The 14,940-nt window shown below is 41.5% G+C and overlaps 1 protein-coding gene across 1 annotated transcript in view; it reads left to right on the top strand.

The window, feature by feature from the left end:
- The window catches only part of raly (RALY heterogeneous nuclear ribonucleoprotein), a 120,108-nt gene that overhangs the window by 83,686 nt on the left and 21,482 nt on the right, over positions 1-14,940 (top strand). The window contains exon 5 of the mRNA XM_084026580.1: positions 8,207-8,370. Within this exon, the coding sequence (XP_083882706.1) occupies positions 8,207-8,370 (164 nt within the window). The remainder of the gene's footprint in view (positions 1-8,206; positions 8,371-14,940) is intronic.

Here is a 14,940-nt window from a genome sequence, read left to right as displayed (position 1 = left end):
ACTATATCTGTACATGAAGTTGTGCTTTTCTTTCTTTCCTGCCTTATTTCTAGTTTTTCTTCTTTTCCTCTTTTCATTTAATTTCTCTCAAAACTTCTGCATGTGTCCTTAAGTCAAAGATTTGTGGCTGCATTTTAGGTAAAAAATAAATGTATATATTTCATCAGCTATTTATAAACCCAACACGTTCTCATCCCAACTCACTGATGTTTTGTCCGTTTGTCAGATTCTTCCCCCTATGAGCTGATAGAGACTATTAACACTGTGGTGAACAGGTCTATAGTAATGTTTGGAGTCTGTTGTCAATGGAATGATAGTTGTCTATTCATTTATCTAACGTTTGCAGTGTGACAAATGATGAATTTACAAAAGGGTAAATAAATTACCTTTACCATCCTTTTGTGAATTGTCAACAACAAGTAAACAGGAATTTTGAGTCTTTAAAGAAAAAATAAATATGTCATGGTCAAATGTATGCATGATGCCTTTAAAATCTCTTAGCAGCTAAGGTGCCAGATTCAATATATAAGTATTTAAGTTACTGTCGGAAAATTGAACATTATTGAAGTAGTAGCGGATGTTTTGTTATTATAGTGCAATATGTTCCACACTACAGCATGAAAACATGAATTTCCACAATAACCATCAACAGATTATTTCAACTATTTTATTCTCAAAGACAAAATTGCAGAGCAGCCTTGTGGTTTTTGTTTCAGAACTTTGTCCAAATGCTTTACATTAATGTCTGTTGGGAAAAGGGGACTCTTCATTTGCATTACTGTGTTGCTTGACCACCAAAATGAGAAATCACATGCTGGATACTTTTCTACAAAGTCAAGATGATCCGTACAAGATGCTTTGGTCAAATAGAGCCAAGGGGAATCAAATACAAATAAAAGAGGGACTAAAAAAGACAGAGAGCCCTTTTTCTTCAATATTTAATGTTTGAGCCAAATATCCTTAATATTTGCCAATAAAAAAGCAGAGATTGATGGTTGAATTTTACTGCAGCTTTGAGGTCAAACAACCTGACCTATTGTCTTCTGACCTGAAAAAAATGTATTAACAATACAAGTTTATGGCAAATGATGTAGAGAATTAAATTACTTTTTTTTTTTATTGTTTCCAAAGAGCTCCTGCTATAAAACGAAAGTTCACCTGCTGACTTGAGTGAACACAACTTGAAGATGAGCTTTATTTCATGTCATCAATTTTGTATTTGTCAGGGAGAAACCATTCCACTTTATTTCCCACTTTGGAACATTCGCCAATTTATCAAAAAGTAGTCAATAAGTTACACAACTTCTACGAAGTAATCCAAATAGCTACGTTATTTCTAAGAGAGTGACTTGTAGTTTGTAAATTATTAAATTCCCAAAGTGACCTTCCCGACTAATGCCGATATCGGAGAGGTGCATGCTGAAAAGTGATGAAAGCAGCTGGACCCAAGACATGGACGGAGCTCAATGCCAAAACAGAAAGCTGTTTAAGAATAAAACATTCATATTATCAAAACCATATCCAGATTCTGTGTGTGTGTGTGTGTGTGTGTGTGTGAGAGAGAGAGAGAGAGAGAGAGAGAGAGAGAGAGAGAGAGAAATAAATGGAGAAAGACAGAAAATGAGATTGAGTGGGCGATACAGGGAGATATGGTGTTAACAATCAGAGATACTTATAGTTTTCATAAAAACCTAAAGCTTCATGTGACCTCTTTTTTTCACCTTTTTACCCAATGATATGCTCAAGGTGTTAAAAGAAAGATTAAATGTTGGTCAAGAGTTATAATCAGAACAAGTTCAACGTTAACACGTCTTCGTCAGAGTAAAAGCTTTAGAAAATCACTTTTTTAGTCCACACATTTACTGCTTCTGATATTTGTCCGCGGTGCTTTTCCTTCACACGGCCCTTACACACCATTTTTCAACAGATCCAACAACTAAACTGTCTTCCAAAAGGCTTGAGATGTCCATAACCCCTTGCCAACATTCAAACTCTTTTTTTTATGCTATATGCTTTCTCACCTCAGATGGGGTTTTTCCCAACATGTGGCCAGCACATTACTTTTCTCCAGAGAAGCGATGTCTCTAGAATGTCAGGCGGTCAACGAGCAATACTTCGGTGTATCCAAGCTGAGTTTTGGTCCCGTTCTACGGTCTGATCATGCTATCAATACCCAGGGGGATTGTGTGTTACATATACGGTCCATTATGTTATTATTATTAGATGTAGTATTCTAGGAAAGCTAGGCCAAAGGGATGTCTTCTGTCTCTTGCTTCGCAACCGTATGCTAACACTCAAATCGTTGCATATCTGTATTTTTTGTTGTTTTTGCCATTTCCTCCGCCGGTTTTGCTCCCTTCGTGGTGCTGGGTTCATATTAATGCACGATGCAGAGACAACATACCGCTTTGTCTGGGCCTTCGAGACTCGGCACCGAGTCATCTAGTCCGCCCGGGAATTACTCCGGCAAATCTGTGCTGACTTCTGCTGAACTCTGTTATCAGTTATCTGATACGGACGCAAACACCCCCGATGAGGGGTAATGAGAGAGGGGATAAAAAGAGCAGGAGAGAGTAGTGGGCTCGCAAGTGCAGCTGAAAATGATTATGACATATGGAAAATGTCAAATGCAATGAATTAATCTATAACATACGCATTCACTTTCAACACAAAACCTGCTTGGATTCTTCACACATGCAGCCCAAGGCCTCGGAGGAAATTAAATAAGTGTAGGCTGAGCTTCTCTTGCGACAAACACAGGGCTATTTACATTTTTAGCTTCATCTTTAGTGTCCAGAGAGAGAGAGAGAGAGAGAGAGAGAGCAGCAGTGGTCATGCGAGCTAGAGAATGTATAGAGAGAGGTGAACAGCGCTGGATAAATTGAGTGAAATGTCACTTTCTGATTGTTTTGTGGCGTCGTGTCATCAAACAGAGATGCAAATCCTCAAACGCTTCACTTAAAAGTAAAAACTCAGTCGCACACCTTTTTCTTCAAACATTTTTTAATGGTTTAATGGTTTGTCTGGAGCAAGGAAGGAAGCTGCTTTGTCTGTTGTTGGTAAGTCAGAAACTAATTGTAGATTTGGGTTCAGGCATTGTGTGAGTAAAGCTAGTTGCAACATTAGTCTTGTGCTGATAGCTTGTTGTTGAAATCGTCGTGAAACTGCATATGTTAAGTGATTAATCAACTAAGTTTGAGCCACCTCAGGTGTAGTGAATAGACTTGATTAGAGGGAGGGGTCACACACAGTACTTACGGTAAACTGCGCACTTAAAAAGGCTGTCACTACAGCGTCAGCTGCAGCGTCTGGCCATCTGAACGAAGACAGCTGAACAAAGACAAGGGAGTCTATCTGCGGGAGTCAAGACAGCTGAACAAAGACAAGGGAGTCTATCTGCGGGAGTCAAGACAGCTGAACAAAGACAAGGGAGTCTATCTGCGGGAGTCAAGACAGCTGAACAAAGACAAGGGAGTCTATCTGCGGGAGTCAAGACAGCTGAACAAAGACAAGGGAGTCTATCTGCGGGAGTCAAGACAGCTGAACAAAGACAAGGGAGTCTATCTGCGGGAGTCCATCGAGGACGTCCACCGAGGTAGGCATAACATCTTACCCCCCCTCGCAGCCATGTGTCTTATCCCAGTCAGGACATCACACTGGAGAAGATTTCACCGGAGACCCTTCACTCGAGGCTGTAACCCATCCAATCTCTGCTACCCACCATTCTCCACCGGTAAGGACCTTGAAGTACTAGGGGGGCTGTGGAACTGCCAGTCTGCAGTCAAGAAGGCGGACACCATTTCAGCCTATGCCTCCCTGCAGTCTCTCCACTTCCTGGCCCTCACAGAGACCTGGATCACCCCAGAAAACACTGCCAATCCAGCTGCCCTTTCAACTGCCTACTCGTTTTCACACTCCCCAAGACGAACAGGGCGAGGAGGAGGAACTGGGCTCCTCATCTCACCGAGATGGTCCTACCAGATCCTTCCTCTGGACCACCTACCCCGATCTAAACTTGAATTCCACGCCGTCTCTGTCACCCTTCCTTTCAAACTCAACATCATAGTGATCTATCGCCCACCCGGTCCTCTCGGTGACTTTTTGGATGAGATGGATGCCCTCCTGAGCTGCTCCCCTGATGATGGCACACCACTCGTCGTCCTCGGTGACTTCAACATCCACTCGGGAAAGCTGCACTCATCTGAATTCATCGACTTCTTTTCCGCATTTGACCTTACACTCTCCCCCTCTCCACCAACTCACCGCGCCGGGAACCAACTTGACCTTGTCTTCACAAGATCCTGTGGCATCTCGGCACTCTCTGTTACCCCGCTCACCGTGTCCGACCACCACTTTGTGACTTTCTCCATCCCCATGGAGCCCACCACATCCCTCCCCTCTACGCCTCGAATGGTCACCAGCCGCTGCAACCTGAAATCCCTCACTCCCTCCGCTCTCTCCTCAACTGTTATCTCCTCGCTACCATCCTCAGAACAGTTCTCCTTAATACCTACTGAGGAAGCCTCCTCCATCCTGATGTCCTCACTCTCCTCTTCTTTGGACACTCTCTGTCCCCCTATCTCACGACCTGCGCGATCATCTCCCCCCCCTCCCTGGCTGTCTGAACCTCTGCGAACCAACAGATCATTGTTGCGAGCGTCAGAGAGAAAATGGAAGAAATCGGGCCAGCACGAAGACCTTACTGACTACCACCGCCTCCTCTCTGACTTCACCTCAACTGTTTCGGCAGCTAAATCTGCCTTCTACCTGGCAAAGATCAACTCTTCTGCCTCCAACCCCAGGAAACTCTTCTCCGTGTTCTCCTCCCTCCTCACCCCTCCTACCCCTCCGCCCCCTTCCTTCCTTACTGCCGATGACTTTGCTACTTACTTTACCAAGAAAGTAAATGACATCAGCTCCTCATTTACGCCTATTCCCTCCCAGAAGACATCTCCCCCAACCCTCAACTCGGATGGTCTTACCAGCCTTACCCCCCTCACCTCTGAAGATGTTCACGCACTTGTTACATCTAACCGTGCCACCACCTGCTCCCTCGACCCGATCCCCTCCTCTCTTCTCCAAGACATCTCACACGACATCTTGCCATTCCTCACCACCCTGATCAACTCCTCCCTCACCTCAGGTGTCATTCCAGCAGATTTTAAGACAGCTACCGTGAAGCCTCTCCTTAAAAAACCCACCCTAGACGCTACTGACATCCAAAGCTACAGACCTGTATCTCTTCTTTCATTCCTCTCTAAAACCTTGGAACGTGCCGCCTACAACCAACTGTCATCCTATCTCTCGCTGAACAACCTCCTAGACCCTAATCAATCAGGATTCAGGACTGCTCACTCCACTGAGACGGCCCTCCTCACAGTGACCGAGTCCCTGCGAGACGCCAGAGCCTCGTCCCACTCCTCCGTTCTCGTTCTCTTCGACCTATATGCTGCGTTCGACACAGTCAATCACCAAATCCTCCTCTCCACTCTGGCTGAACTTGGCATAACTGACTCTGCTCTCGCCTGGTTTACATTATACCTGACAAATCGCACCTTTCAGGTCACATGGAATGGCTCTATGTCCAAACCCTTTTCTCTGGACACGGGTGTCCCTCAAGGCTCAGTATTAGGACCGCTTCTGTTCTCACTATACACCAGATCACTAGGTTCTGTTATCACATCGCATGGATTCTCCTACCATTGCTACGCAGATGACACCCAGCTGTTCCTCTCTTTTCCCCCGTCCTCTGACACCCACATTGCAACTCGCATCTCGGACTGTCTGGCTGACATCTCTGTCTGGACAACTGCACATCACCTCAAGCTTAACCTGAATAAAACCGAACTCCTCTTCATCCCAGGGAAAGACTGCCCTCGCATGGACCTGTCGGTCACTGTCGAGGGCATCACAGTATTGCCGTCGTCAACTGCGAGGAACCTGGGTGTAATCCTCGATGACCAACTATCCTGCACCCCCAACATCACTGCTGTGGCCCGATCCTGCAGATTTGCCCTCTACAACATCCGCAGGATTCGGACCCTCCTCACAAAGGATGCAACGCAACTCTTGGTCCAAGCACTGGTCATCTCCCGCCTTAACTACTGCAACTCTCTCCTGGCCGGACTCCCGGCCTCTGCGATTAAACCATTGCAGCGTATCCAGAACGCTGCAGCACGCCTTATCTTAAATCTACCCAAATTCTCCCATGTGACCCCCCTCCTCCGTGACCTCCACTGGCTCCCTGTTGCAGCACGCATCCAATTCAAGACGATGACACTGGCCTTCAGGGCCATCAATGGAACGGCATCCATCTACCTTCAAACACTGGTCAAACCTCATGCCCCGAAGCGAGCACTTCGCTCCTCTACTTCAGCTGGCCGGCTGGTTCCACCATCGCTGAAATCAAACAAATGTCGCTCAGCAAAGTCCAGACTCTTCTCTGTTCTGGCGCCTCAGTGGTGGAACGAACTCCCGACTAATGTCAGGACAGCTGAGTCATTTGCCATTTTCCGAAAAAGGCTCAAGACTCACCTGTTCAGACTTCACCTCGACTAGCATGATCCCCCCCCCCCCCCCAAAAAAAAAAAAAAAAAAAAAAAAAACCTTACCTATAGCACTCTGATCGTAGCACTGTTGCTCTTGAACTACTAGTTTACTCAGATGAGGACCTAACACTTGTTCTATTTTTAGCTCTTACTTTATCGGCAATGATTCGTTGTGGTTTCCTTGTTTCCTTCTTTTGACAAATGTACTTATTGTAAGTCGCTTTGGACAAAAGCGTCTGCTAAATGACCTAAATGTAAATGTATGGTTTTATTCCACTTCACATTGTGTTATACACTATATATATATATATATATATATACATTTATATTCAAAACACACTCCAACCACTTAAGATATCAATACCCCAGTGGTGTATTAACAATAAACTATTCGATCGTGTTTTTTTTAATACATTTTAAATGTATTAAATCAAATTCAAAAGCAATATTGAAAAATGTCTAAAAAACACTCACATCCTATTTGTGTTTGTGTAACTCAGCGTGAAACTTCATGTCGCATTAGTGTTACATCGTGTTGTGGTCAGGAGAGACCCTCTCACTGGAATACTAGCGTTTCTTCTTTCATTACACATAGTGATTATCTCAAGTTCCCTCTGGGAAAAAAAAGAAAAATGTGGAAGACCAAGCGGGGCAAAGTCCAATGTACAGGGAGACAGAACGAGTGAATGTTGAAACTGGAGGGGAAATTAATGAGCTTTGTCATAACATTTGTGATGAATTATATGATCAATGAAACATAATTTAAAAGTTCTCTGAATCTGCTCTTTTGAATGACATTCTCAGAAGGATTAAATATTCAGATGAAGGCTAATGTTGGTGAAAGTATAACAAGTGGTGTCTTAAAGTTTTTTTACTGTGATCTATAGTTGATCTCAAAATATTATCTCAAATTGCATCAAATCCTTTCAATTTTCTTTGTGGAGGATCCCCAAGTTCAATATATCCTAGTATCTTTCATTCACATTAGAACTTTAGAATGTCATAATGTTTGCTGAACGCACGCCGGCATGTGAATGAAAGGAAAGTTCTCCCACTTATTTTGTTCATCTTCCCATCTCACTCTGAATTCTCTGTCAGGACATTGATGGATGCACACAAAGATCCACAATGAAATACAGGAGAACAGGAAATTTGCAACTGGGGGGGTCATAAGCTAAGAAATCCCTCAAAAGCATTTAAATTCACTCATGAAGTTTCCACACATGAAATGTGCCGATTGATGTGCGTTGCTGCGGTTTTCTATCATTTCCTGCAAGAACAAAACAATTAAATGTAGATTTGTTCATTTTGTCCGAACTGCCAAAGAACACCGTGAGTATGTACGATCGTACCGCAAAAGCACTGATTTGTTTTTGTCTTCGACCTCTGAATTTGGGTATAAATGATTGGTTCCAACTGTGTTTCTTCTCAGCTCCTTCACCTTTCTCTTTCGTCTCACCTTAATCCCGCCTCCTTGTCGTCTCTCCTCTTCTCTCCTCACTTGCTGCCTCTCTCATGTTCCTCCAACGACCCCTCTGCATCAGCTGACCCCGATTCTCCTCTTCCAACTTTTCCCTTTGCTTCTTCTTTCTTTGCCCCCTCCCTCTCTCTCTCTCCCCTTTCTGTCTCTCCTCTCTCCCTCTCCTCACTCTCTTCAGGTTGTTTGAGTTCCACGGCAGGGTGTCTCCGGTCCCTCGGGTGGTGCCCGTCAAACGCCCGCGGGTAGCGGTGCCTCTGGTACGACGGGTCAAATCCTTGCCGGTCAAACTGCTGGCGCGTAACGCCTCCGTCCTCCCAACCAGCAACAGCAACAAACAGAGATGTGAGTCTGATTGTCTGTTTATTCTGCTATTTCTAGAAACGTCACAAAATATTCTTTCTTCCTTGCAATTAAAATTATTTTTAAATCGCCATACATTTTAGATTTTCCTTTTTGTTTTAGTAAAAACTCAAAATATATATCAATTCGTTAAGTTTTTTATCATGCTCAGGTACCATACGCCCACAAGACACCGGGAATAAATATAAGCCAGAACATGAATGTTGCATAGCATGAGAGTCTACCGAATGGAACCGGATAGTTGTCGGATCCGTCAGAGCTATGATTAGCCAGTCTGCATTGGAAGTGCAGGACTTAGCAAAGGTTCAATAGGAGCATGCAATCATATTGGTCAAGGTTGTATTGGTTTGTGTAGTCGATGAAAACATTGGCCTTTTTTGCTGCTGAGGCAGCAACAGTAGGCTAATTGTTTTGGTTGCTGTAGCAGTTACAGTCAATGCTGTTCAAATAAAGCTGATGTGTTGGCAGTTTTTCAGTGTTATCATATTAACCACCACTGTTTTTCTCTCTTTTTTGTTATTTCTTCTCATATCTTCCAGCCTTCCCAATGACGTCCACCCTCATGACCCAAAATTCCCCTCTGTCTATCTTTCATTTCAGTAGAAGGTTCAAGCATCAGTGACAGTCGCCCTGTTGTCACTTTATTTCTCTATTCTGCTCATTAAACATTCATTTCACATCATGTTCATATTGTGGATCTGGAGAGAAATGCTGAAGCCCTGTCAGCTCCTTTCATATTTGAATTTGACCCGAACTTTTTTTTTTTGTCTTTTTTTTGTCTTTTTCCCCAAACAGCAGTTTTCTATTTCTGCTGAATTTCAACGTGTTGCTTGAAAACTCAAGTAGTTTTGCTTGGCATGCCGCGTTAATGCTTTCCACTGCATGGATCTTAAATTACATGATGTATTTTGCAGAGATTCACACAAGAAATAGCTTTGTAAATGAAAATGAAAACTGACATAACAACCATGACAGTTTCAATGCAAAGAGAAAATGTGATACAGACGAGGGTAAAACGTGTGAACTTTTAGAGTATAGCTTTGACAGGCGCGGTATCAAGTTTGGATTTCAGAAGTGTTGGTGGTAATTGGCTGTGAATGCTGGATTACCTTTCATCATTCCCACATCACATTTTTTTTGTTTTTCCCACTTTACCAGCTAAAGAAGAAACTTCATTCAAACAAACATTTCAATCCGGAGCTCAGTGTGCACTGTTACTTAGAACATTCATATCCTTTTGTATATTTTCCAAAATATCCCTCATTCAAATGAATTGAAGAAATGTTAAGACTTGACATGCTTCTTGGGTGATCGGATCACAAGTGGGCAGCTTGAAGTTTGGCAGTTCCCACCAGGCATCTCCACATGCTTCCCCAGTTACCGTTTGTAATTGGATCTCACTTCTCCAAACTGACCTGCCGGATGGTTTGTTACCAAGAAACACATGAGAAGCCGTCCTTGGAAACAGTTTGGAAAAAGGCAGGCACTTTTAAAAGAAAATATGTGGCAGGTGATGGGACGGACCATCTGTGAATCAGTCAGGAGACGAGCAAAAGGATCTTCAGTACTGTTCTTTGCTCTTTAAAAAAAAATATATATACTCTCCAGTTCTGATATAATGCTATTGCAGCATCTAGTAACCTCTACAGAAACCGCTGCCATTGTTGTCTCGAACAATGCCTTTACAACCATAGCCTTTACACATTAAAACACTTAACATTAACACTAAACCTAACCATAGCATAATCCTAAACAAATCATTAATGGGGACATGCATTGTTTCCTAAAAAGAAGGCAAGTCCCTAAATATGATTTATGTCCCTAAAACATAAGAAAGCACAACCACACACACAGAACAAACATGACTTAGACATTTTGAGGAATATCTGGCATACTCAAGTGCCTACTGAGTCTCCTACGTGCTCCTAGTTGAAATGAACAGTGACAGCTCCGATCATAGAGAAAGTGAGCTCACTGTGGAAAGACGGATGTTCTCAAAAGCTCTGGATTCTCACTCATCTGTTGTCAAAGTTAATTTGATCAAGTTGAGTTCAAAATTTACCAGGCACACTACTGTTTTTTGTTTTTTTTGTCATTCTCCTGTTTTTACCACCAAGCCTGTCTCCACAAGGGAAAAATTGCAGAATTGGTTGTTAGTTTAAAATGTGGGTGAAAAACAATCAAAGACAGAAGTAATACTTGTTTGTTAAAGCTCGACAAACCCTCCTATAAAGTTTAGGTGAGATTTTAACATGGCAGATCACGAGAAACTGTGGTTTTTGCATCCTGTTTCCAACCAACATTGAACATCTTTGCTCAAACCATAAAACATGTTGTTGTCTTCTGTCAGAGAGATACAAAAACCCTATCAAAACAGTCAGATATCTTCTGACGCTTAAGAGCAGCAAACCTTTTTATATATTAATACTTGATAATCACATTCATCTTGTTGATTCAGCTTTGTGAGAGGCTTCTACCATTTCGCCTGAAAGGAGCCCTCAAGATTAGTTTATCAGATACCGAAAGAACCAAGTCAGACAATGTTTTACAGTACATCGACTTCTAATGTGTGGCCATCAGATGTAAGGCCTTTTACAGTGGTTCCTTTCGTTCACTCCCTGCACACTAGAACTCAATGATCCTCTCAGGAAAGTCCAAGCAGCCACACTTTGAACGGAGTTTAAGTTGTCAAACATCAACAGTTAAATCATTCCCTTGTGCCTTTTGCTCCTCTTATCCTTGGAATTGTTTCGAATTTCACGGAGAATTAAATGTTACCCCAAGTGCTTTATAACATCTGACTTTTATTAAAACGTGAGGAGGATGTAGACCCAGCTTTAGACCCAACGCATTGCACAATTTTGATAGACAAGTAATCTTTAAAGTGCTGGCCAACAGGCTAAACAAGCATACTGTACCTATAATATATCTTCTCCAGTCCAGGATCGTTCCGGGTGATCCACTTGTCAGACACTCCTTCTTCATGTACCAACACTATGGGAACACCTTTTCTCCTTGACAGCCACGTTTGACACCTGAACAAATTTATATTTGTAAAATATTGATTTATTGTTCAATTCTTTATTGGAAAGACATGCAAATGCAGATGATTTGTTTCTCTATTTATATAACCTACAAAATCAGTCCTTCACCTTCCAGGCCCTTGGGTTTCTTCATTAGTCAAAATATTGTTTCCCTCAATAGCCTTTAATTCCAATAATGTTTTTCTTTCATCTGGACTGATAGAAATATAAAAATTCCCAAATTCTCTCAGAAGTGAACTCCTTATATTCTATAGCTGCTAGGCTCTATATAATGAGATGGAAAAATGTAGATGAGGGTGTGGCTTATGGCTGAATTGACAAGCCTGAGAAGCAAATGTACTGGCAAAAGGGCAATCAAAGCAATAGTGCCTCCTTGTGTTGGAACTGAGAGACTAATACAGCCTCCACTGGCTGTGCTGTAGCTGCGGATCATGTCAAACTTTGACACGTTGTGCACTTTAAAGTGTTGGAGTTGCGCATTGAAAACATTTGGAGCCCATGCTGGGTGATTCAAGTTAACAATGTCAAAGATCAAAACTGTTCGTGCAATGTGAACTCCTTTATATTTACTGAAAATATTTTGTTTTATTGTGTACGTGTAATTTTTTGTACTTGGGTTTGTAGTGTGTGTGTGTGTGTGTGTGAGAGAGAGAGAGAGAGAGAGATAGAGAAAAACAACCACCAAGAGACAGATGCTTGCACTCACATGGTTTTGTGAAGACATTTTTATTGACAAAGCTAACAGAGATGTGGATATGAAATGAAAGAGAGAGAGAGAGAGAGAGAGAGTGAGAACAGCAACAAGGAAAGGGGAGAGAAAAAAAGAATAGAAGATATGGATGACAAGAATGCAGGGAAAGGCGGATGCTGAGGAAAGAGAGAAGACAGCAGGATAAAGAAGGACAGATGAACAAGACTGATGGGAGATTATAGGAACAAGGGAGGGAGGAAGAAAAAGAAAATTGAAGTAAGCATATGAAGGAGAGAAGAGAAAACAAGGAGAGATATAAGCGGAGGGGAAGAGAGAACGAATGTGAAAAAAACAGGAAAGAGGATGAAAAGGAATCAGAAAGAGAAATGGCGATACAGATGAGGAAGCGAGGGGACTTTGATGAGAAAAAGGAGAGGGAGGACAGAAAGAGAGGGACAGATGGAGAAGTGAATGCCTATTGAGCAACAACCACACACACATACAGACAGTTGGGAAATATGGTTGTAATCTTGAGTTCATTGTAGTGAAACAAAAACTACCACCAGATGTGTTGCATGACTTCAGTTAGTTGTTCTTTGTTGCCACTAATGTACTCATCACTCAGTCTGTCCTCCCCTAATCACCCACTTCTATCTCTGCTTCTCGGGTTGTTCACCTGCGACATCCTTAAATGTTCCTTTCTTTCTATTTTTGAGTCATTCCCCATTTGCAGAACAAACAAAATACGTAAAAATATATAAATATGAATGCAATGTACATTTAAATTAAATTCCAATTATATAAATCATTTTTTAATAAAGCTAATTTTTAAATACATATTTAATATCAATTACTGCTGTTATCCAAACCATGTTAAAGCTGCATACTTTAAAAAAAATAATTTCAATGTATCTGTATATGTACATACATTGTATCTGATATTTTAGCTCTGCAAAAATGAATCAAATTTCGGTCCATTCATTGTATTTAAACCCTCTGAAATCACATTAAGGAGAACATACAATAACAGCAGACACCGCTAAAATCAAAAAGCAATTAAAAGAAATACACAGGAATATAAATTAAAACAAAATAAAAATAAAGAATGTATCAAAAGGTCCACATGAAAATTGTGGTGAAGCCTCTTCCAAGTATGTGGGAGACAGTAACTTGTAACATGTTTTCACAGATGTCCTTGAGCGGATACAATGGTAACCAACCAAAAAAAAGCAGGGCTGAGAGATAGGGAGGAATTATAGCAGTTTATAAATAATAAGTAACAAATGTTGATCCTGCCAACGCAGTCAAGCCAGATTTTTTGTGAAGTAAGCAATGGTATGTCCCATATCTATTTCCAGCAATGAATTTTAATGCTGTGATAAACTGCATCTAAAAGGTTTGAGACTGGAACTGGCCGCTGGCTCATAAATAACATCAGCGTATCCAATACAAAAAGGAATACTGCTTCAACAATCCTTTCCTTGTATATAATGCAAGTCAAAAAGAAAGCTGCAATTAAAATCAGCTTTACTAACAACATTAAAAACTATAAATTACTTCTTTTTTTTTTTATTCTGCATGGTTTGATTTGCAGAATGAATTTCCACTTTGCTACGTTTCATACTTGGTATTTCATACTTGGTATGAAACGTAGCAAATTCATTTTGACGTTTTTTGATGTTTTTCTTTTTATGCAATTATGTGGAAAAAATAATTCAGATTTCTTTCCATTTCTAAAGCAACATGACATATCATATGTTGAATATAAGATCTCAAAATGTTGATCAAAAGAAGTATACGTGCCAAAGGAATTCAACTGTGCTATGGTTATAAAAAGATGAATAAGTTGTCTAACTTTACAGTTCAACATTTAATCCATCACTCCGACCCACAGCAGGACATCTCAGTATGCGTTGGCAAGACTGTTGTGAAATCTGGTACACATATTCATGGCTCCTAGTTGATTTCTGATGTGGTTTGGGGATTCCCTGACCTTTTCCCTAGCGTTGCTATCACATGGAGTTTTCCACTTGTACAAAATAAACAAAAAATGCAATCAGTAGATTTCCGGGACACTAACTTGAACATGTGAAACTACAGGCAAAGGACTCAAAAACATTTTATTTGTTTGCATTGCTTAAAAACATGCCAAAAATGGGTTTGGTACACAGGTGTTTAATCAGAGACGAGGCAAACAAATCTGACAGGGAGATGAGGAAGACGCGGTTAGGTAAACAAGCAAAGTCTAAACAAACTGTTAGGTCGGAACGATTAGCACATGGTAGGCCTACTTACACGAAGTGCGGGGACAAAACACGCCCACAAAATATTCAGGAGAGGGGGAACAAAACGATGGGGACATGTGCAACCAATCAGGGCGGGCAATGTCAAAGGCAGGAAGTGGACTGTCTACGGAGCAGGACGGGACACGATCAACAGGAGGTAGCATACATAGTAGCATGGTCAAGGTGGTGGCCATTTGTAAGTGCACTGTTGCCGTTGTGTAAATCGATATTAGCTAAACTGGCTTGCCGCGAGTCAATGACTTAGTGAGTTGAGGTTTTGCAGTATCGACTAAAAAGAGCGGTGGAGTAGTAAAGTTCTGAAGAGCCAGGGTAAATGAGTAACATTTAACAACTTGACGCTTCATCCACACAGTGTAGGAAAGCACATTGCTATCGTCTGATGAAGTACTTTGTTTGGCTAATTTTTCTGTAACCAGCATAGCATCAAAGCATGGTGGAATTACCAAGATAGCTAGCTAATTAGTAGATAGATGGATAGCTAGTTAGCTAGATTGCTAATTCCAACATGCTT

The sequence above is a fragment of the Eutrigla gurnardus genome, assembly GCF_963514095.1.
Source record: "Eutrigla gurnardus genome assembly, chromosome: 2".
NCBI classification, from domain to species: domain Eukaryota; kingdom Metazoa; phylum Chordata; class Actinopteri; order Perciformes; family Triglidae; genus Eutrigla; species Eutrigla gurnardus.
Note: the sequence above shows the minus strand (reverse complement) of the source record. Positions and strands in the feature narration are given on the sequence as shown.